The sequence below is a fragment of the Nanorana parkeri genome, unplaced genomic scaffold (genome assembly GCF_000935625.1).
Source record: "Nanorana parkeri isolate BGI_ZX_2015 unplaced genomic scaffold, ASM93562v1 scaffold1092, whole genome shotgun sequence".
NCBI classification, from domain to species: domain Eukaryota; kingdom Metazoa; phylum Chordata; class Amphibia; order Anura; family Dicroglossidae; genus Nanorana; species Nanorana parkeri.
In genome coordinates, this window is record NW_017307360.1 from 149,972 (window position 1) to 174,319 (window position 24,348).

The window sequence follows — 24,348 nt, forward strand, 5'->3', positions numbered from 1 at the left end:
TGTATCTCATTAGTGCATTTTACTGTTTGCCAGGAGTTTTATAATCCAGCAAGAGTCAAGCACAAACTTTAAGGGACATTGGAATTAATTTACCAAAATGGGATCAGACAGAATCTGGAACAGTAGCCCATAGTAACCAAAAAGCTTCTCTTCAGTTTGTTCAGTTAAGCTTTGAAAATTGAGAAAAGCTGAAAAGCTGATTGGTCGCCATGGACATCTGCTCCAGATTTTGTCCGCTCCAGTCTTGATAACTTCCCCTCTATGAATTACAAATGGAAAATGAAAGCATACTGAAACCCAAGTACAAAAATGTTATATATTGCAGCTTACCAATCCGTAGATGTGGTAGTGCATTAGTTTGTTTTTTTTCAGGCTTTTTTGCCCTTATTTTCAAATGGTGGTCCTGCCAGTAATATGCGTGGTGTCCTAGGGTGATAAACACTTACTCGCTGTACTGTATCTATAGTCAGGGCCGGATTTACTCTTGCTGCTGCCCCAAGGGCCAGGTTCCTCAATGCGCTCCACCCCCAATGCAGATATATTTATTTTGTTTACTTTACTTTATTTTTTTAATTTTAATTTTATTATGTTTTACTTTTATCACTTTTTAACTTTTTTTAAAATTCATTATTTCTTATTATGTTTTACTTATTTTTTTACATTTTTATTTATTTTATTATTTTTAGCAATTTTTGTTTTTATTTGAATGGTTTTTTTCACATACCTTTATTACTTTTACACAGGAACTAACAAGCACCTGTGTGATAGCAGTTGGAGGTGACAGGTTCTCTTTATTGAACCTGCCACCTCCAATACAGGAGTTCTAGCACAGCACTGTGCTGGCTTTCTTGTGACAGCTGATATGGGAAGGCTGTGAGTGCAGCTCTCCCCTCTCACTGTTTTCACAGAGCAGAGCAGAGCAGAGAACAGACGTTCACCGCTCTGCTTCCTGCTCTCCATTATGAACGAATGTGCCCTGGTTACATTTTTCCCAGATAACCTTAGCAGTATACTGATTTCTGCTTGCTTCAATATTTTGTCCCAGTACTCTTATCCCAGTATATATAATATAACATGTTTTCTTTGTCAACCAGCATGGATGTAATAGAAGATATACACAGTATTGACTGCTGAATCATACCTCAGTGTCCAGGTCTAGCTGGTCGAAGTCCCCTTTGCATCGTATCCTTTGTACTTCTCCATCTAGAGTTATGTTGAGGTCACGTCCATTGCGCTGAATATATATGGAATGCCACGCCTGGTCATCCAGCAAACTCCCCAGTGTGGCAACTGTGTGACTATCTACTGGATGGAGGGGGCTGTTGCCTGTTAGCCATGGGAGGGATAATTAAGGAAAATGTAACTTTATTCAATAGGTTTCTGGTATGTAAGGTCTATTTTTCATTGCTTATAATTATACTTCAATAAATAAACTTCTTAACGAGTTTGTCCTCGATGTAAGTGATATGAGTTGGAAAGTTGGTCGCCATGCTGTCAGAGGCTCTGTCCTGCTTCCCGCCCAGCCCAGCTCACTGATGTCACTGGTTGCCAGGAGCTCGGCGGGATGCCAGCCAGAATGTCCCACTCAGCTACTGGCAACTGGTGACATCAGTGAGCTGGGCAAGAAGTCAGATTGAGAGTCACAGGTTGCTAAGAGCTCTTAGCAAACTGAGGCACTGTGGCTTCTCCCCTCCCAACACCTGCCTCCCCTCATTGAGATGCCACCTGAGGCAACTGCCTCATCATTGGCACGGCCCTGGTCTTGCTTGCAAAAAAACATTATACTGTCATATACATTTATTCTAGGGCTGGGCAAATTAACGATTAATTCCTCCATTAATCGTTAAACTTTTTGATCGATTAAAATTCTTTTGATCGAAAATGAAAAGACTCACCTCTCTGCTGGCTTACGGGAGTCCCGTCGGAGATCCGGTGACATCACGGACATCGACGTCACCGGACTCCTCCCCCCTTCCCCAAGTGGCTCCGTCGGCTAACGAAGGGAAGGGGGAGGAGTCCGGTGACGTCAATGTCCGTGAGGTCACCGGACTCCTCCGCCCTTCACTTCGTTAGCCAACGGAGCCACTTGGGCCGGTGAGTTTACCCAAGAAGCACCAAGCTTCTGTCTTATCTATATGCACTATGTGGCTCTCCATTAACCCACCCATCTCGCTCCCAGAAATGTGCCCATTGAAATTTACTGATATTATGTTGCAATCAGGTCCTTACATGAAATGGAATGGACAGGTGCCGCTACTTCAAATATTAAGCTTATACTTGTGTTTAAATCACCCTTAGGGCTTTGCTGTTTTACTATACTATGTAAATACATTTGTAATCCAGCGCGTTATTATTCGGAGTTGCCCCACTCAAGCGGCGGCCATATTGAGTGGGGCATGTGAGATTAATAACGTGCTGGATTAGTGTGATCCTAGTTCATTTTATTACCTCATTGCTGTTGTGTATAGGCCAATGTAGTTGGATCTGTATGTGCGTTATAATTAATCGAAATTAATCAATTCATCGATTTTAAACAATTTCAATTAATCTAACACGAACATTTTGATCATTACCACCCCTAATTTATTCTTATCAAATTCCATTGCTATCAAACATTTTTTAACTTTCTCTTATTTATACTAATAAAAATATGCGTAAATGTTGCCTAGTTCCTCTGTGTTCTTTCTGTGAATTTCTGAATTAAAGTGCTCCATACCGAGACTCATCCTGAAGAATAGCTGAGCCTTCAGTAACTCCAGTGTGATGTAGTCGCCTTGAGTCCCCTCAGCATGCATTAGTACTCCTTCCTTCTCCAGTGTTTTAAAATTAAAAGAGATGTCATCTTCCAGTGTGCGATTAGTTTTCTTCCTGAACTGGTATGAAATAAGGTCATCGCCATCAAATGACAGGACATCATGGTCTGAGGACACAGAGGGACACATTAGAGAGGAAATAGTAGAAGTATCTGTAAAAAAAACTAAATCAAGGCAGCTGGACTTGCTATATTTTTCTTGAAGACGTTTTGCTAGTCATACGACCAGTTTTCTCACTTCAGAATGAGAATTTAGTTTCAAGGAGACACTTATATGTTTGTGGAAAGGGAGGGAGGTGGGATAAAATAGATGGATGGAGTCTAGAGGTATGCACTGATCCTCTTTGTCATCAAGAAAAAAAGGCTTTGACATGCAGAAGGTCACTAATTAGATAAAGTTATTATAAATTCAATTTAGATCAGCTACTGGGGAAGGGGGGGGCAGATACAGAACAATATACAGTATAAAGCAGCACAACCACATTCTTTGCAGCTTTCTGCTACAGAGTAAGGGAATAACTGTATTCTAAAGCAAATATGTATTTTGCCCTTTCAGAATACATTTAAAGATGACCCGAACTGTGGAATCCGTGCCCCAAAAAAGGTAAGCAGAAGCCAAAGGACTAGTAATCAGTATTGCATATAGCAGTGGTCTCTGAACAGCGGCCTGAGTGCAGGTTGCAGCCCTTTGTTTCCTTGCAACCAGCCCTTGAGGCACTGTTTCTGCTTACATCAACGATGGGGCACTATTCCTTCCACTGGTATCAACGATGGGGCACTATTCCTTCCACTGGTATCAACGATGGGGAACTATTCCTTCCACTGGTATCGACGATGGGGCACTATTCCTTCCACTGGTATCAACAATGGAGCACTATTCCTTCTACTTATACCGATGATGGGGAAGTATTCCTCCCAGTGACCCCAATGATGGCACACTATTTCCCTCACTGACAATGGGGCACTATTCATTCCACTGGCATTGCCAATGGCACACTATTGCTCCAACTGATACCAAAAATGGGGCACTATTCCTTCCCCTGAAACCAATGATGGGATATTATTCCTCTTCTCAACAACCACAGGCACTAAGTAATTTTTTACTTCCGTTGCTCACCAACACTGGGCATTTTCACATCTGTGCTTCATCAGCTTCTCTGGGGGTCCCTAGGTGACACTAGGTGTCTTTGAGACCCCTGATGTCTCCATAAAGTGGAAATGTCACTGTAATTTGATATCACATAGGGGGATTCTTATCCCCCTATGTGGTAACAAAAAAGTTAAGTGTCTGACCACAGTCTGTCCCCTTAAGGTCTGAAGGACAAGGAAATGGCTCTTTGTTTAGATAGTTTGAGGATCCCTGGACTATAGGCTGCCTGCAGCCAAATCTCATTAGACTAGCCTTTACGGAGAATCTCCATCTCACACAGCAGATATACAGCTATGATATGGTTGCAGGCCTTTCAGGGTACTGCTTAGTAACAATTAATATTTCTAGATGTCCCACAAGGTAAAGAGCAATTAGTCACCTTTCACCTCCTCCCTTGGTGCCCTATTTGGCTGCCAGGACCATGAAAACAACCCAGTACTTCCATGTATTCTCTCTTCTGCCTCCCACAATGCAGTGCTTGGTGCCAGAGCAGCCACTCCAGGCCCAAACACTCTCACTTTGGGTTGATTGGAGCTTACATAGTTATTATAGTGGTGGAATGGTTCCTTACTATGCCTGATATCAGTGAGCCTGTTACTTGGTCCTATATGGAAATACAGGTTTCCAGAGGGAAGCTGGGTTATCTTACCATCAGACCATTACAATTTATACAATTTCTAAGCTAAAATACATTAGTGTGCCTTATGTATAGGTTCGTACATACTGTATTCACAGCCATACAATGCCACTCGAAGTCCTATCTTTCCTTTTGGGTTCCAGGCCACAGGAATGAAGCGGACGTAGCGAGCCTTGATAGGATAGTGGAGACGATGTTCAATCACCCCAGATGTATTGACATTGCCAAAAAAGGTCTGTGGTATAAAAGAGAGATTAGTTTAAAAATGAAATCTCAGCAGTACTATTGTCCATAAAATCATATTCAGTTTAATAGAGCACTGGTGACTGTACCTTAACAACATGAAAATGACATAGCCTGTGTATAATATAACTGAATTCAAGTCCTATATAATATATATGTCCAAGTTAACAAACGCAGTCTGAAAGTGAATATGGCATCAGATATACAGTATGATTTTCTGTTAGGTTCATGCATGCTAAGTAATACACCAATGAAACAGTTCCAGATATGTATTACAGATCACAGAGATCACAGTACTCCCCCTGACAATGCCTTCATCTGCTTTTCTCTCTACAAGGATGGCACCATCTTTGTTCAGGCTTCATCCAGGGTCACCATCTACTTCCTGGTCCAAGAAGCAGGCTCAGAGATGACACAATCATATAAATCTTGATGCCTGTGCAGTTCTTGGCTGTGCTCACAAATGTGTGATACAGATAAGCCCTTTCTGTAGCCTCACTAACAACAGATGCTGCTCCTTGATGTGTAAAAGTTTTAGTTTCCTGCAGAATCAGCTGGTCCTCTGAGCTCTGGTCCTGACTTCCTGTTTTGAAGTGGCTCCTTTCCCCTGCAGAGTCCTATGGAGCCACCTTGGTGTGTCACAGAAAGTTTTGCGTGTCTTCACAAACTCACAGACACAGTAAGGCAAGCCACTCCCATGCTCCCTGTTCCTCCTCCCTACTCCAAGCTAGTAGACGGACAGTTGCTGGAGACTGCTCTGTTGCTTGTAGTCTTGTCCTAGACAAAAATTTCAGGGAAGTGGGGCTGAAAGAGTTGGAGCTGTTTGGAAACATGATGACTGTAAGTGCTTGGAGAAAATGGAAAGAAATACTTTGCAGGGCAATGTATATTTGTTGGATCTGGATTCATTATTGAAAAATAAGTTTGAGAGTTTAATACTTATTTACAGTGATGCAGTCAGATTACTGAGTCAGAAGACTGAGAAAATGCTTCCTCCTGCTTGCAGCAAACCGATGACATTATCTCAGCCAAGGAAAAGTCACTGACTGGAACTCAAAGATGGTTGAATGATAAAAGGTGGAAGAAAAAAAAGGTGATACAGGAAAAAGGGAAACATGCGGTGCCTTCCAATAATTATAGAGAGGATCAATGGAAACCTTCCCACAGTATTAATATAAGGAGGTCCTCAATGGTAGCCTGAGCCTCACCTAGGCTGTCGGGCCTAGGAACAATCCCTTCACCTACAACACTTTAACCAGGGCAGCCTAAGGTGGTTGCCTCCGGAGACATCTCATTGTGGGGCAGCCGGGTGGTGGTGAGGTGGCAGGGGTGGCCGCAAAGCTCTTAGTAACCTGTGACTCTCTTTTGCGGTTTCCTACACAGTTTACTGACATCACCGGTTGCCAGGAGCCGAGCTAGTGATGTCAGTAAGCTGGGCAGGACACCAGACAGAACCGCCGAAAGCACGATGTGGCATTCCCTCCCCCCTTTTCTCCTGGTGAACATTCTCTGATTCTCCGTCTCTGCCAGTCCCAGCCCACCCCACCCCCTGAGACAACATCACCTCAGGCGGCGAAAACCTTAGGGACAGTCCTGACTTTAACAACATCACAAATATATTTGTTACATTACTTAGTAATATTAGAGACAAACAATAAATTGGCTTCAATTAATATTTTCTTGTTGCCCCAGCTAAGGAGGTTTGCATATTAGTGGATGGTGTCTTTTAGAAAGTGGAACTTTAGCCAGAAAGGTTTTTTCTATTTTTGGTTATAGTGAAGATGGGTTAGAATCCTTGTCAGTTTTTTTCTGCTGTCTGTATCCAAGTTCAGGAGATTTATCTAATTTCTGTTTTGGTAGCCAATGGCCAAAGGACAGAAAGTATAGGGAGATCTAAAAATGCATATTTAACCTCAAAGGCACCTGCACAAAGTATCCCCTTACTTCAGAGGACAACTCTCTCACTTCCTGTTGTATTTGCAGGACAGAAAGTGAGAAGAAATATCCCCAGTGGGAACAAAGGCAGCCATAAAAACCTTAAAGGACTTCTAAACCATTCCCATTCTATCTAAAAAAAAGTTTTGGCTGGACTTTGTACTGTAATGTAAAAGCATGTGTTTATTATTATTATTATGTAGACAATGACACTTACCCAGTTAGTGCCCAGCTGAAAAAATGGTTTCCAGCTGTCTGGACGATCCCCATACAGCAGGATGTACCGGGTCACCCAATCGTAATAAGTGTTATAGGTTCCCTGAGTCGCAACTCCCATTATTTTATATTTCCTCTTCAAGTCTATCTGAAGCCAAGGATGTTTATCCCCTTGGGCAGGAGACCACCCACTACTTCCTGTAATGAAAGAAATATCATAGTCATTTTTTACCTACAGGTGAAACTCGAATAATTAGAATATCGTGCAAAAGTAATGGCAGTAATTGCTGCAAAAGGGGCCCAAACCAAGTACTGAGTACATATGCATGCTTGTACTTTTCAGAGGTCCGATATTGTTCTATGTACAATTCTTGTTTTATTGATTGCATGTAATAATCTACTTTTTTGAGGTTGTGGATTTGGGGTTCTTGGGGTTTTCATGAGCTGTAAGCCATAATCATCACAATTATGACAAATCACGGCTTGAATTATCTTGCTTTGCATGTAATGAGTCTATCTCATATATTAGTTTCACCTTTTAAGTTGCATTAGTGAAATAAATGAACTTTGCACGATATTCGAATTATTCGAGTTTCACCTGTATGTATGTAATAGTGGAAACCACAAAAACAAAAGAATGACCAGCCCATCTAAGACTTCACCCTGTCTAGTCACAAAGCCATGCCCGTTACGGGCAACAATACCTACCCAGATTAGCTGGGAGACACTGCATAATCCCTCTGGCCTGCTCTATACCTACTTCATAGCTTCCTCTTATTTTATGTGCCTACCTTATCTAGCTTTTCTCAGTTTATAGGAAAGGTTCTGTAGGATTCGAGAACCATATCACCAAAGGAAAACCCACTAACCTAAAGGCACAGTGGTGTAGTGATTAGCAATTCTGTTCAGCACTGGGAGTCCCTGGTTTGAAACCCAGCCAGATCACTATCTGCAAGAAATTTGCATGTTCTCCCTGTGCTTGTGTGGATTTCCTCTGGGTATTCCAGATTCTTCCCCCACCCCATAGACATGCTGGAAGGTAAATGGTCTCATGTATGTGTGTGAGATAGGGACCTTAGATTGTAAGTTCTTAAGGGCAGGGACTGATGTGAATGTAAAGCACTGAGTAAATTGTTGGCACTTTATAAATACCTCTAATAAATAAAATAATTTCCGAATCATATTTTTTACAGCCTAGATTTTTCTTTTATATGCTTATTCCTCTCAGCAATCACACAAAGGTGTAGCAAGTAAAAATATGTGAATTCAGTACTGACCCCTGCAAGCACCTAAATTAAACATTTGATAAGAAAATGCTTAGCTTTCTAAAAAAAAAAAAAAGGTATAAGTAAAACCATTTAAACATGTTAGGTGATAATTAGAAAAGAGTGCTTACCAAATAGTCGTGCAAAGTTTGCAGTGTACAAAAGAGAATATCTTGATGAAGCATCAAATGATGTGAAATAGAGGGGGGAGACCAGGTCATTGTAGCACCATTCTGGGGAAAAGAAAAAAAAAACATGATAATAAAACATCTTTCCAGTATAAGCCCCTTACATGTAATCTCTCATAGCCATAATACAAAACTAGGGATGTCCCGATACCGATGCTAGTACCGGGGCCGATACAGGGCATTTTCAGGAGTACTTGTACTCCTGAAAATGCCCCAATGCCTAGATCAGATACCGGCCATTTACATTTTTTTAACTCGCTTCGGCCATTGACCCCCATAGCCCCTCCCCCGGCATACCTCTCCACCAAACGAGGCTCCCTCTCCGCTCTGACCTCTCCGGAAGTGTGACAGCATGGGGGGGGGGGGGGGGGGGGAATTAGTCTGTATTGTTTTATTAAAAATATCACATGTCCCTTTAAGAAAAAGTATCGGTAATTGGTATCGGCAAGTACATGAGGGACAGTACTTGTACTTGGTCTTGAAAAAGTGGTATCGGGACATCCCTATACAAAACTGCACAAAACAATGTCACCAAGTAAAAAGAGCTAAGGAAATTGAAATGATAAAAAAGCTTCTTTGATACAGTAACAGATTTATCACTTAAAGCGTACCCAACCCCAAAATACAAATGCAATATATAGCATCTTATCAGTCTTAAAGCGACACTAAACTCAAAAATGAAATAATAAAAGTAACTTCTATTATTTAAATAATAAATGACTGTGAAACTTATTTTATCATTGTTCAGCTCTAAATGCTCCAAAATCCGCCTTATTTTTCTCCATCCAAAACTTATTGCCAGAGGGTGGCTACTTTTCGTCTCCATGGTCCCTATGCATGCGGAAAAGTAGCCACCCATTGTGCTGGTTCATGTGAAAGACTACAACATGCGGGGGGCATGTCTTCTCAGTCTCCACCCACAAATCCTCCCCTCTAGAGTCTGCAAGTAGCTGGGATGTCTTCACACTAATATATGATCTTTGATTTCTCTCCTCCTGGCTCAGCAAGGAGGGAGTGTGGGGGGAGCTCCTTGTGAGGAGATTCATCATGTGAGCTGTCATCAGCCTCATACTTTCTTCCGAGTCTCAGCTCACATGCTGAATCTGGTCACACAGTCACAGAGGATACGTCTCCTACATTGGAAATAAAGTTGTTTTTCTGTGTAGATTGTTGTAAACTTGATTGTTATAGATTTGTTGTCAGTAGTTTTGATAATTCAGAGCATTGCAGAGGAGATTACAAGCAGTGACACTGTCACAGTGTGTATAGTGAGGAAGGGGGAGGAGGCAGCTGTGTGCAGTGAGAGATGATTCCTCTCTGCCTCTTGGGAGTTGTAGGCAAAGAAAGATGTACACGTGACCAGAATCAAGGTGCACGGCTCTTTCTGAGGGACAGGAAGTGTGAGGGGAGAGAAGAGACACGGGAGCAAGCACAGCAGACTTTCTAAAGGGATTAAAATAGTAAAGCCCTGTTCACATTAAGCGATTTATCGCGCGGTAATTCCCGCGCTATCGCGGCAAATTACCGCGCTCCAATGCATTTCAATGGGGCAAAGGGTCCTGCTGTCGCGGGTCGTGTGTCGCTACAGCAGGACCCTTTTTGGAGCGAATTAAGCCGCGATTCAAGCTTGCTGACTGCAAGCTTGCACGCGATATCGCGCGGCAAATCTTGCGATATCGCGCGATTTGCATATCGCGCAGTGAGAACGGGGCCTTAGACTTTATTTTAAAACATAAATATATGTGGCTTTGGACAATGTTCATTGTGTAGATGTGCATAAGGATAAAAAGCTGAGGGGTTTGTGTCGCTTTAAGATATGCCTGTAGCATTAGCATTTTTTTTACTATATTTCCACCTTGTGGACTTCCTGTCCCCCAGTGACAACACTCAGTTGTTGTACTTTATCAAGACAACAGAAACAGGACAAGACTAGTGAAACCTTCCCTTCTCTTTGCCTCCATAACATAAAAGGGTTTTGCAGTCCTTACAATAATATGACTGATAAGAGTGCAGCACAGACAGGGAGCACAGGAAGTTATCAGCTAACAAGATTTCTGGAAATAAATAAATACATTTTACACTTTACAAATAGACAAAACAAAATGCTTTTAATGGTATACTTACCGGACCAAAGGTATAAAAAAAGAGAATTTATTTTTTAGGGTTTACACACCCAAGAAAATAAGTAGGTCCAAAAAATATTTTTGACAGATTGAGGAGGAATCAGAACATTGGTATTGTTTTGTATTGCCATGTGTGTCTTACTGTTGTCTGGTCCCTGTAGAGAACATTTCCTCTCCCTTTCAGTCTTTGGGTCACCAAATCTGAAAGTGAGGGGAAATGGTGATAACAACTGCAGTAAATAACTTCCCCCAGTGGCTTCCCTAGCAATTGGATCCCCAACTCTATAATGCCAAGTTAAATATAAATAATTATACCCAAGGATTTACTAGAAACTTACAGGTAACACTGGGATAATATTGGAGTGGCTTGATAGTGACAGGCCTGGCGGTGGATTAAACGATACTATTATGGTTCTCTAGAGATGTGGTTCTCAACCTGTGTAACCTCAGGACTCACACATGACAATAAATCGCAACATAATGGCATTGCAGTACCCCACGTTCTGGTGCAGGCAAATGGCAACGCACCTCCTGCACCAGAAACAGCGGTAGGTGCAATTGCATGGTACAGTGCGTTAATCGCATGGGACTGTGTAATGAATGCACTGTACTAGTGTGAATGGGCCCTCTAAAACACTGACAGTTGCACACAACCACAGACATTCTCACATAAACACTCCAAAAAAAAATGTTTTCTTTTTTTTTAAAGATCCACCCAGTCTCCCTACCTTTAAGAACTGGAGTGGATCCTCAGCCTGGGGTCCGGTGTGGGCTGCTGTGCTGTGACAGAGCTCCATCCATATATGTATTGCTTGTACAGCTCCCTTGTGCGGCCTGTAGAGGGGCTGGGAGCCAGAATGTGATGTCACTCCGGTCCAAGCACCTCTACAGGGCACAAGAGGGAACACTGCAGGCATGGATGGAGCTCTCTCGCAGCCATACCCCCAGCCCACCCCACCTCAAGCTGAGACTGGGCAGCATATTTTGATTTACGGCTCAGCACGAGAACTGATGGTGCCGGGCTAGGGGGAGGCTGAGGAGCTTCTCACCTACAGCAGTAGAAGGCACGTGGTTCCACTGAACACTGAGCAACAAAAAGTAAATTGTCTAAAAATACAGGCACCCTGCAGCTAGGTGGAACGCACCCTTTGCCCCACCATAGGTGCACCACTGTCCTTCCACACTCTATGCAAAACTAAAACAAAAACATTTTGGCTAGATGTGAACCTTTGGCATTGATTGTAGAGTGCTTAGTACCCAGGGGCGGACTGACCATTCGGGCAGTCAGGCACTGCCCGATGGCCCACGGCCAGTGGGGGGCCCCATCAAGTCAGCAGGGGGACCCCAGAGCAGTGCAATGTGTTTCACCCAACGCCCGGGACATTCAGCTCCAGGCACTGGCCAGGTTATTTTCTTCTCTACATTGATGCAAGCAGCTGGGTTAAAGTTTTGTTGGTTTTTTTTTTTTCTTCTCTCCTGAATGGAGTGGCGAGGAACAGAGTGTCAGACAATTCTGCTGGCAGCTCTCAGAGGACCCCCCCCCAGTCCCGTCAGCAGGGAGATGGGTCCCTGTCCACCCCCCCACCTCAGAGGTAGCAGAGGCTGTCTTAACCCCTTGCACTCTGCTATGTTATCAGCTTTGCAGGCCTTCAGCCACCCCATTCTTCAGCTGTAATGACCAAATACAGAGTGGGACCTGTCCAGTGGGTTGCCTTTGAAATCCAGAGGTCACGGTAAGGAAACAATCTGTTACCCACAAAGTTCCGCAGACAAGAAAGACAAAGTAAACCATTGCTGCTTTTCTGGTAAAACATGTACACAATCGCAGAGCATTCCTCTGAGGATGGGAATGTCATAGTAGGCAGTGCGAGGAATAGAGATGTCATTTTTTGGTGTATAAAGATCACTTCTCTAGAATAGCAGATCCTTCAGCATTCCATGTAAGCTATCCTCTATAGTTACAATAGAAAATGCCGTACTGTTTCAATGGCAAATATGAAGCAAAATCTAGGTAAACTAATATTTGGTGTGCTCGCAGTTGTGGCACAGAAACCATATGGCATTGTTCTACTCAGTGCTTTTTTTGGGGGGGCACCTTTTTGCCCTCAAAAAACATGCGGCCGTCATCTTAGTTGTGGGCAGGGCCGCAGTGCATCCCCGCTGCCACAACCAAGATGCCCACCGACAATAAACCTCAATGCCAGCAGCGTTTTTGGTTATGGTAGTGGGGACGCACAAGATGGCCAGTGGCAATGAGGTTTACTGTGGGGGTGGCCATCTTTTTGGCAGTAAATGGCTACAGAAGAGAAGCATCATCACCCTGCGCAGACACTAGCGCATTGTCTGTATGGCAAGTGTACAGACAGGTCGAAAGGGGTGGTAACACTTGCCGCGAGGGCGCCTTTTTTAAAAAAATTTTTTTTTGCAATTCTATATTTAAATAAAAATGAAAGGGCTACCGGTACGTGCCGATGCGTACCGCCAGGAAAAAAGCCCTAGTTCTATTACTATGACCCAGATCACTTGTCGCAGCCTGCTCCCCTCCCTGCTGTGGTTTTTAGGGTCCCCTACTTACATAGTATTTGAGGTTGAATAAAGACATTAGTCCATCAAGTCCAACCTATTAGGATCTCATTCTAGGAGTACCTGTACCCCTGTATATTACGGTCCCTTAAGAAATCGTCCAAAAGTTTCTTGAACAATTCCACATTATTTGCTGAAATCACCGCCTGTGGCAGTGAGTTCCAGACCCTAACTGATCTTACTGTGAAGAACCCCCTTGTCTTGGATAAGTCGTTTTTTTTTTTTAATTAATGTATAGGCTTGTATGTGGGTGAAGCACAAGAGGGCCCCTTACCCTCTTATTGCCCGGAGGCCCCATGTGTTGTCAGTCCACCCCTGTTAGTACCTCTTAAAGATGTGGTAAGGAGTACTAAGCACTTAATGATCCCGTGTCTTGTGTACATGTGTAATTGTAATGTATTCTAAAACGTTTAGAGACGTCCTTCAAAGCTCAAGACAAATGGCAGGAAGTATCTATAAATCTCCTTTAGTGCTGCTGGTTAAAACACGCTGGCCTTGATTAATAAAAGCCTGCTAAAGTAACATAAGATAACATTGGATGAAAGGGCACTTTAGCAAGTCTTGAAGCAATAAAAGCTTTTGCTGCAATTTTCACTTTCAATCCAGAGATTTCCTCCGCAGTACTTTTTTCTGCCACTAAATTTCCTTAGTCTAATGCCAAGCATCATTTAGCCAACTTCCTCTAAGCTAGGTTGCCCTGGACCCACCCCAGACTGTGACTTGATAATGAAAGAGCTCAAAGATGAGTTCATCTCTTTGTCACTCTGCACCTATCAGCATGTTTTTTATTAGCACATTAACTGATTAGCTCCTTGTGATGCGTCTTCCTCTCACACCCTAGCTCTGCTATACAGAGCAGATACCAGGTCAGATTTAGGTGCCTACACTTCTTGTAATTAAAAGTACATTAAAGGGTAATTACGCTTTCTCACAAAATGGAAGAAAATGAACTTACCCAGAGCATTCTGCCACCTCTGCCAGCCCCAGCTATTCATACATTTTAGCTGCATGCAGAATCCCGCACCTGCCGCTAGCCAGTGTATGTTCCATTCACTACACCGCACTACACCTCTGAACCGACAATCCAGCATAACACTTGCAAATGGTGAGCACTCATTGTCAGCATAGTCACATAACCATGCTGAGCCATGATAAGCAGTTCTGAGCCTGGGACCAGGTCCTGGAGGTAAGAAGTGTTTCTTATTGTGCATTCTCCCTAACCCGGTTAGTGGTGGAGGGTTCCGTATGCAGGAAAAATGTATGAATAGAGGGGGCTGGCAGAGATGGCAGAATGCTCTGGGTAAGTTCATTTTTTCAGATTTTGTATCTGTCTAGAGTTTAGCTTTTTTTGGCCTTAGTCCTCTTTTGGGCCAAAGGAGTTATTTACTAATGTACTCCTGTGCCCCAATGTCTATTTGCTGACAGCGCAGAGCCACACTGCAGCCAAGAACAACAGAGGGGATCCACCCCTCTACTTGATTGACAGCTGGCTCTGCCTCTATAGACCCGGAGCCAGGTGTGCCCGCCCTCTCCACTGTCTGTCCTTCCAATGAGCGCTGGAGGAACAGAAAGGTGAGGGGTGGGGAATCCCTGTGGGGAGCAGTGACTGACAGTCATTGCTGTATAGCAAATGTTAATAGTTGCCTTACATAAGATACAGTGCCAGCTAAACACTTCATTGTACAGAACTGAACAACAGATATTACAATTAGGGATGCACTGATACCAATACTAGTATTGGTGTCGGTGCTGATACCGAGTATTTGGGCAAGTACTTGCACTCGCTCCAAGTGCTGCGATACTTACTTCCGATACCAGAACTTCCAGTCAGAAGGACATCTCCCTCTGACCGGCAGTGCTGAAGGAGCATGGAGCCAACTTCCTGATGTGCCGCCCAGCTTCCTGATTGTGTAGGAAGCTAGCTTCACTTGTTGCTAGGCAGCCTGACTTCCTAACCAATCAGGAAGTTGGGCGGCACGTCATAACCCGCCTCCAGGCTTCCTGATTGGCTAGGAAGCCAGGCTGCCTAGCAACAAGTGAAGTCGGCTTCCTAGCCAATCAGGAAGCTAGGAGGTGGGTGTCATGAAGTGCCGCCCAAATTCCTGATTAGCGAGGAAGCTGGCTTCACTTGTTGCTCGGCAGCCTGGCTTCCTGACCAACCAGGAAGCTGAGCAGCACCGCATGACCCGTAGCCCTGCTTCCTGATTGGTCAAGAAGCCAGGCAGCCTCAGGAAGTCAAGCTTGGAGCGTAAGGAAGGCAGCCTCAGGAAGTACTCGATACCAAAAAAAATACAGTACCGGTGCATCCCCTTATTAAAATGGCTATGGTCCCCCCTATCCTTACAGGTACATCATGGCAGTGATACAAGCAAGTATTTACATTTGTCAATATGAACCTGGCAACACCAACACACAGATGTGGGAAGTCCAAATATCTTCAGACGTAAGACTATAGGAGAAGCACACACAGGTCTGCCTTTACAATCTGTGATTTCTGATAATACTGCAGGCATCAAGCAGCGCGCAAACTTAAATTTAGCGCACATGCACGAAGCACCAATAATGAAATCAGTTCAGATGGTGCAGCCAGCAATAACAGATGTTTTTAAGCTGATGGAATCTCTTTGATAATTGCAGTAATGTATTATCCAAGTTAATCTTTATCCAAGACATCCCCCACTGACATCTGTCCTGCTGCCCTCTCGCGTTCTGTTTCTTCTTCTTCCTCAGCTCCAGATGGATATGAATTATTCTATAGACAAATGACTGCTTTCCAGGTTTAAATAACATATCTATGTGTTTTAAGGGTAGCGGCCCACACAAGCCGAAACCACTAAATTCTAAAACACACTCACAGTTATGCAATGATGTAGTGATTGTACTAGTTCAGAAAATGATCTAATTTTCAGGCAGACACCTTGGTTTTGAATATATATCCCGGGGGAATATAAGGGAACATAGGGCCCGTTCACACTAGCCATATACTAAAATGACAGAGGGGGAGGGCATGAACGAGCACTGGTGCTTTTCCCACTCTTTTCTGTTCTATTTTTGGCAGGTCATTGGCTGAGTACTGTATCTAGACAGACTTATCGTTTTCGGCAGGAAGAGCACATCTCTTCGGTGGCCTCTGATTGGCTGAAGTCTTCTATTTAAAACAGCTCCGTTGTGACCTCCTCAACTTTGCCAGCTGTTACCTCGATGATCTTCCCGCCCTTTCACCCCCCTTTTATTTTGTTGTGGCATTTATGTATATGGTTTGTCACCTCTTTGGAGGGAGACATTTTAAAATGAAACTCAACTTTATTCTGCTTTATTCATATTGGTGTGCTTGGGCTTATTTTTAATAAAGCTATGCTATATTTATATTTACATAACAATTTTGTCTGTGGTCGTTTTCTGCGAATTCCCGGGCGAGCTCAATTTTAAGGCTTGACATGTATGGTGTCTATTTACCCGACTATTTACCAAAAAATGGGGGTGATAATAAATGTTTCATAGCATTTTATAGGGAAACAGGTTTTTTTCCCAAAATTTAGGGTACTTTTTTGTTATATAGCAAAAAATTAAAATCCCAGTGGTGATTAAATACCACCAAAATAAAGCTCTATCTGTCCCCAAAAAATGGTATATAATTTGTTTTCAGTACAGCATTGCATGACAGAATAAACGCCAGTCAAATTACCGCAGCGCTGAGTACTGAAAAATGGCCTGGACAGGAAGGGGGTTTAACACCCTGGTTTTAAAGTTAATTAAACAGATACATTTTAAAAAACAATTAAATGTAAAAATTTTTTTATAAATAAAATGTATATATATAAATACATTTTTATACTATAAATATTATGAAAGTTAACGCCTTATAATGGAAAATCTGCAGCTAAGGGGTTAATTTTTTTATTTAGGCCACTCATGACGGCGATGTTTAAAGTATGTCACTGTCACTAAGTGTGACACTTAGTGACAGTGACATTGTATGCCAGGTGACCACTACTAGCTTTTAGAGAAATAAAATAATGTTAGCTTTTAGTTTTAGACTGAGAAGTACAGAAACATTTCTGGAATCCTAGGAATGTGAGGTGTTTCCAAATAAAGGACAAATAAATGAATTTATTTTAATGCATTTTTTTTTAGCTCTGCTATTTTTCTAAATAATAATAATCAAAACTATGAAAAAAGGTTTTATTTAAATTTTTCCTTTTTTTCAAATATATTTTATTCCACCTAAGTGAGGCGTTAGGCACACATATGTGATGTAAATATATAACCCTATCTGTTCTCTAAAAAACAATATATAATATGTAGGGATGCACCGATATATCGGCTGCCGACAAATAGCGGCCGAAAATGGCACTTTTGGCAAAATCCTCCCCGCACCGCTCAGCCTCCTGTCACAGATCGGGAGAGCAGTGTGGGCGGAGACAGCTTGCAGTGGTGTCACAGGAGGCTGAGCTTTCCTCCCCGCACCGCACCGCTCAGCCTCCTGTGGCAGTGTGTCAGGATGGAGAGCGAAAGCAAACACTCAGCGATCAGTGATTGCTGAGTGTTTGTAAATAATTGAGGAAAGAGTATATTTACTGTGTCCTCAATCATGAATGAATGGGAAGTGATCTACATCACCTCCTGTTCATTCATGAGTGTGGTTATAGTAAACACACAATGTTCACAAGTTATGAATGAACAGGAACACTCAGTATAGAGGTTCATTTATAACAGGGGCTGCAGAAAAAGAGACCAAGGACTCTGTGTCCTCAATCTCTTTTTCTATTTTAAAGGGGAAATATCAGGGACCCCGAATATTTCCCTGTAGCCCCTAAAAGTAAAGTAAAAAATCTAAATATGTAATAAAAATGAATACAGTAATACCTCGGTTTACAAGTAACTTGGTTTGAGAGTGTTTTGCAAGACAAGCAAACATTTCTGAAAAATGTTGCCTTGATATACAAGCAATGTCTTGCAATAAGAGCAAAATTTTGTAGAAAAGCGCCACCCGAATAAGGCTGTAGCAGTGCGAGCGATGAGTATGTTTAACAACAATGCAACGTCACATTATATAGATTCCTTGACAAGGTTTCACGAAATGAAAAAGATTCCATTGAGTCAAGAGATAGCAGTGATTCTGTTAGTGACAGTGAAAGTCGAAAATAAATTACAATATTTTAAAAGTTTGAATAAATAACATTTTCGGTTTCGGTCTGACATTTTTTTTCCTTATCGGTTTTGAAATTTTCATTTCGGTGCACCTCTAATAATATGTGTGGGTGCACTTAGTAAGAAAGTATATTACTAACGTAGAAGAATCACATAGCAAAAATGTAAAAAGTGCGTCAGTCATTAACGTACAGAAACTAAAAAAAAGCTCAATCATGAAGGGGTTCATTTATATTTATTTAATGTATTTGAGTTAACCAATAAAAAATACCCCGGCCATTTCTTTGCCAAATGATATTTAGTATTTTAAAGGTTTAGTTATGTTTTTTGGTTTATTGGGAATGTTGCTTGCAGTTCCATGGAGTGTTTAAGTGGCGGGGTAGTGTGTTGTGATAGCTCTGGCAGTGTGCGGTACACCACATAATGCTGGAGCTGTCACTGTTTACATTTCTTCTTTTTTGTAAACTTTAGAGCAGGGGTCTCAAACTCAATTCACTCGGGGGCCACGCAACAAATGTTTTTCTCCCATGGGGGCCGCTTGCCAATTTTATACTTCAAAATAAAATGTAACTATATCCACTATGGTACTACAGACAATAATAGACTCACAATAAGGCCCCATTCATATCTGTATGATATGCGATTGGGGATTCCTGTGTAAGGAACTTGCGTTTTCCTGCAGCAGGAATCCCTAATCTGGCGCTTTCACAATGGCAGCTGTCACCCATTCAAGTTAATGATCAGGTGATAGCAGCTGCATGTAAACGCCTACACACTGCATGTAATAGTATGTGATATGATTACATGTGGATGCACAATCAATCAATGCATCCAGGGAGAGTGATTGATTCCTAACCGCATGTAATCATATCACATATCATTATATGCGGTGTGCAGGCGTTTACATGCAGCTGCTGTCACCTGATTATTAACTTGAATAATACATTTATGCCCCTCCTCCCCCCCCCATACACATTAAAAAAACATACTGTATAAAATAATACACTCCCCCATGCACATACAAATAATACTGCCCCCGCACATATAAAATAATACATAGTTACATAGTATTTGAGATTGAATAATGACACAGGTCCATCAAGTTCAACCGTTGTGTGTCTTTGTGTTATTGTGCATGTACAGAATACACATAAAAAAATACACTACCCCTCCACCTATAAAATAATACACTCCAGGGGCGTGGCCTGGACATGGCACCGACCAGAAGCTAATTGCCAGAGCTCTGCAGACCCGGGAGATATTTTTTCAGTAGATCTTCCACTCCAGGGGTGTGGAAATGTAAAAAAAACTACTTGTCCAAGGGCTAAAGCGGGGGCCGAATCTACTTGTCCCTCATGACTATCTACTTGTCCCAATACAAAAAAAATCATTTAAATCAAAACTAGGGATGCAACAATAACAGTTTTTGGGTATCGAGTACGAGTACTGATATTTTGCTTATGGTACTCGCCGATACTAAGTCCCGATACAAGTGCTTCCATTGGCATGGAGCAGGCTTTGCGGGCAATCGGGAAGCCAAGCAGCGGGTAATGACATGCCACCTGGCTCCCTGATTGCCAGGGTAGTCGACTCTATGTTGTTTGGCCAGCTTGGTTGTGATTGGCTGGGAAACCAGCTTCCCAGTCAATCAGCATCAAGCCAGCTTCCCAGCCAATCAGGAAGCCGGGCGGCAAGTAATGACCTGATTGGCCGGGAAGCCGCCCGTTTCTGATTGGCCAGAAAGCCGGCTTTCCAGCCAATAAGCAAGGAGCTGGCTTCCTGGCGGAATGTTAAGACTGTTCGCCTTAGACTGTTCTCTGAAAGGTAAGTAAAGCCAGGAGGGTGGGGTTTGGGAGAGACCGGGCCAGATTTGATTGGGTAATTCCATTTTCCCATATTACCTAGGAAAGTGAACTTAACCTTTAATGCACATTGTGTGTGTGTAAGAGAGGTTTGCTGCTTGGCTACCACAATATGGCACACAGTGGAATGGTGGCAGCATTCAACTCATGCACACAATGTCCTACGTGTGTGTTTATTTGCATGCAGATGGCGGGGGCAGCGAGGTTGGTTTCCACTTTTATTTTTTAAATTTGTATATATTTTATAATTTTTGTACTTTTTTATGACTTTTTAAATTATTTTTTACTTTTTTTTCCACTTAATTTTATTCCTATCACATAGGGGCAAGTACTGTAGGCACTGCAAGCACTATTTTGATCGCACCGGACCGCAGGCACAATGTGCCTTGCGATCCAGTGCGGGTGATCGCATTGTGGCCGGAGGGGGGGGCTACGGTGCCATTCAACTCAATGGCCCGCCATGCCCCCTCCTGCCCCACAAAAAAGTGAGCCGGCCGCAATGCGATGCAGTGGGTTCCGGCCAGAATAGGAACTGAACGCACTGCATCTGGTGTGAACGTACCCTAAAAGGAAGCTTCTTGGCTACACATTGGCCCATGTTTGCATTACTAATAAGCAATCTTCAGGAAAACTGGAAAGCTCCTCTTTGCTTTGAACCCCTTCATTTAATATTTAGTGTCCCCCTTCCCCCAACAGCTTACAGGTCATTTCAGAGATTTCACAATTTGTGTCACCGTGTGATAATTGCTGCATGGCCACGGAATTCAAAGCAACCACTGTATTTTCACTCCAATACATCAAGTGTTGTAAGCTACAGAAAGGTAAGGCTCCTGTTTAAAAGGGCTCTAAGAGATGGAGAAGCATCCACATTGCTACCTGAAGCAGACCAAATTAATACGTTTCAGAATGGAAGCGCTTCATGAAAATCCCCATAAAAGAAAAAATAGCACATAAAACAAAAAGAAAAAAGCAACTTTTGCTTCTGCAATACTCAGCTATAATGGGGAGATGCCCCCCACTGTACACTACTTTAGATTGTCATTAGATGTCCAAGGTCTTCTAGGTCGAATGTTTGCCATAGCATAGTGCAGGCTGTCATGGACATGTCTCCAGCTTGTAACTGAACAGTAAGGGCCCGTTCACAACAGTTGCAGTGCGATCCGGCCCAATTCTGTCCGGAACGCACTGCCTTGCATTGCGGTCGGCTCCCTTTTTTGTGGGGGAGGGGGCACATTGTGCCTGCGGTCCAGTCCGGTGCGATCAAAATAGTGCTTGCAGCATTTTGATCGCACCACACCCGACCAAACCTCAGGCACAATGTGCCTTGCAATCTCATGCGAGCAATCGAATTGCGGCCAGAGGGCGGGCCCTAAAAGAGAGACTGCATAGTCATGAGTTCATGAGTTTTCTCCTCCCATCAGAATTAGGGCTGCAGCTAACAATTATTTTCATAATGAATTAGCTGGCCGATTATTTTTTCAACTAATCGATTGGTTGCATTAAAAAAAATCTCTCTCTTTTTCTATCTGAACACTGTTAAAGTGACATTAAAGGATAATTTTTTTCCCCTCCCCCAGTGTTAATGTCAGCACTTACCTTAAATGATGTCTCTTAATCCGATCTTCCTCTTCTTTCCTGATGTTTTCATCTGTGCCTGCAGCGGTGCGGCGTCTCTCCGATCCAGCGCTGACTCCTGTCTGCTTGCAGGCACTTCCGCTCCAGCGGTGTCTGGATGCGTGTGCACGCATCCATAGACTTACCTTGCGTCTCTGCTCGTCTCCTGGCCGAGAATCCGAACTGCGCATGCTTGATAGCAGTAGATATAGGCAAAAAAAAAAAAAAGCAAAAGCTTTAAAGTATATTCTCTCCATTTTCAAGGCCAATAGGCAAGGGATTGTCAAACACAGGGCATTGGGAGCTGGGCACTGTCCTGGGAGACATGAACCAATACAAAGCAGTGCATAAACAAAATTGAAATTTACAAAAAAAAAGTCGGTAAATTACATTTCCATGCTGACCTTTTTTCTGAGAAAAATGGCAGGGGACCTCTGAAATCAAGCAAAGGGCATGTGTAGATGGGTAGCTTCTTAACCAGGGAGCAGCTTTTTTTTTATTAATGCTTATGTAGCGCCCCTCTGGAGTTTAGGGGCACCAGATATCCAGCCCCCCCTTACATGAATAAGTAAGGTCTCGTTCACACCTAAAACGGCCCAAAGTAGTACATGTACCTTTTCAGGCGTGGGCCGTTTTGTAGCGCGTTAGGGATGGGCGGAAATACGCCAAGGTGGGAACGAGACCATTGACTACAATGGGATTTATATTTTTGAGCGTTTTGTAGAGCGTTCGTCGAGCGTAGAACGCGCTACAAAACGTTCAGGTGTGAACGAGGGCTAAGGGTACATATACTCCCTAGTTACTCATTTAAAAAAAAATTAGTTTACCAAATACCGAACAGGAAAAGTTCATACCATATCCTCCTTTGGTGCAAACCCTAACCTCATCCCTGGGTGTAATACTTACCGTATTCCTCACTCCAGCAGGCTCCCTCCATCCAAGGACTCTTCTCTAAGGCACTCCAGTTGTGCGCTGACATCATCAAGTATAATTCAGGGCCAGTCAATAGCCCTGTATTGTATGTGAGGATGGCGAGGGACCTTCTACAACCTGGAGAGTCAAGGAGAAGAGAGCCAAAGGGAGGAGTAAGGTAAGTAATACAGCCTTTTCCTTTACCCCCTAGATTTAATAAGCATTTAACCCTTGCAACGTGGGAGGGGGCCAATGCAAGAGTAGTTCTTGTATAATCTTAGGGCTTAGGCTCCATTCACACTGGGGCGGCTTTCCGCGCGTATTCAGCTGTACGAATACGCGCAGAGCCGCTCCACACAGAAAAAACAATGCCCTTCATTGTGCATTGTTCACACTACTGCGGAGACGTGCAGAATCCGCAGGATTATCACGCTTGCACTATTTTGAGGTTTAGTACCGCACGGTCCCCAAAATAGTGCAATCGTGAGAATCCGGCGGATTCCGCACGTTCGTGGCTATATAATGGTCACAAACGAGCAGAATCCGTGCTGTTGTTTCACATACAGCATTTGCGTCCGGTGCGGTTTTCCGCACGGAAAACTGAGCGGGACACACAAACGCTATATGTGATTGGAGCCTCAAGGGTATTCTTTGTAAAGTTAGGTTTTATATAAAGCCTTTATGACCACAGACAGAACTATCACTAACATGATAATCACTTCAGATCACACAGATGAACTGAATCTGGTGTCATTGACTCGAATATAGAACCCAGCCATGTGACCGGGCACCAGTCTCTGAAGACAAACCTTGTTTTAAGATTCCTACTTTGATTTCCAGCCAGCATTTCACTGATATGCTTCTACTCATTCAGTGCATTCATGTAAACATTTCCAATATATACTGTATATGTAACAGATTAGTAATGTAGCAGGCTGTACTTCATAATCAGATTTGATTTTCCTTTGCAGTCTTTCTGCAATATATTTCTGTCGACTGTGCAAAATGATTTGCAGTATTCTCTAATTTGGCAGTATAGGATCAAACTGTTCTGCTAAAGCTTACTCTTGTGCATCTGTCAGTTCCTGGCAGCAAAGAGAAAATAAACAGATATTGACGACAATGCAAAAGAGAAAGGAAGGTATGCAGATATAAATAGTACACTGACACATCCCCAGCCTCTATATTTCTAGTCCTGCTAAGCAAAAGCGTGCTAAGAAGGCGATAATTATTCAAGGCCGATTTACATCCATGCATCTGTGCATTTACATCCACACGCATTACATGCCTTGACACAATAAAGTGCCATTCATTTTGAATTAGGGATGCACCGATACTAGTATACTCGCCCAAATGCTCAGATACTTACCCCCGATACCCGAACTTCCGGTAACTTCCAGAAGCCAGGTATTAAGAACCAGTAATGACTCGCTGCCTGGCTTCCCGATCGGCCAGCTTCCCAGGAAGTGGAGAGGCGTGTCATTACATGCTGTCCGGCTCCCTGATTGGCCGGGAAGCCAGCTCCATGCTCCCTCATCACTCGGTGACGAGGTAGCATGGAACCGTCTTCCCAGCTAATCAGGAAGCCGTGCGCCGTGTAATGACACACAACTCGGCTTCCTGATTTGCTTGGGAAGCTGGGCAATCAGGAAGCCAG

General features: G+C 43.0%; 1 protein-coding gene across 1 annotated transcript in view; it reads right to left on the minus strand.

Annotated features, from left to right (window-relative positions):
• CNTNAP1 (contactin associated protein 1) overlaps positions 1-24,348 on the minus strand; it is a 93,623-nt gene that overhangs the window by 52,593 nt on the left and 16,682 nt on the right. The window contains exons 2-6 of the mRNA XM_018567787.1: positions 8,390-8,491; positions 6,995-7,191; positions 4,687-4,834; positions 2,717-2,920; positions 1,142-1,326 (exon numbers count right to left, since the gene is read on the minus strand). Coding sequence (XP_018423289.1) covers positions 1,142-1,326; positions 2,717-2,920; positions 4,687-4,834; positions 6,995-7,191; positions 8,390-8,491 — 836 coding nt within the window. The remainder of the gene's footprint in view (positions 1-1,141; positions 1,327-2,716; positions 2,921-4,686; positions 4,835-6,994; positions 7,192-8,389; positions 8,492-24,348) is intronic.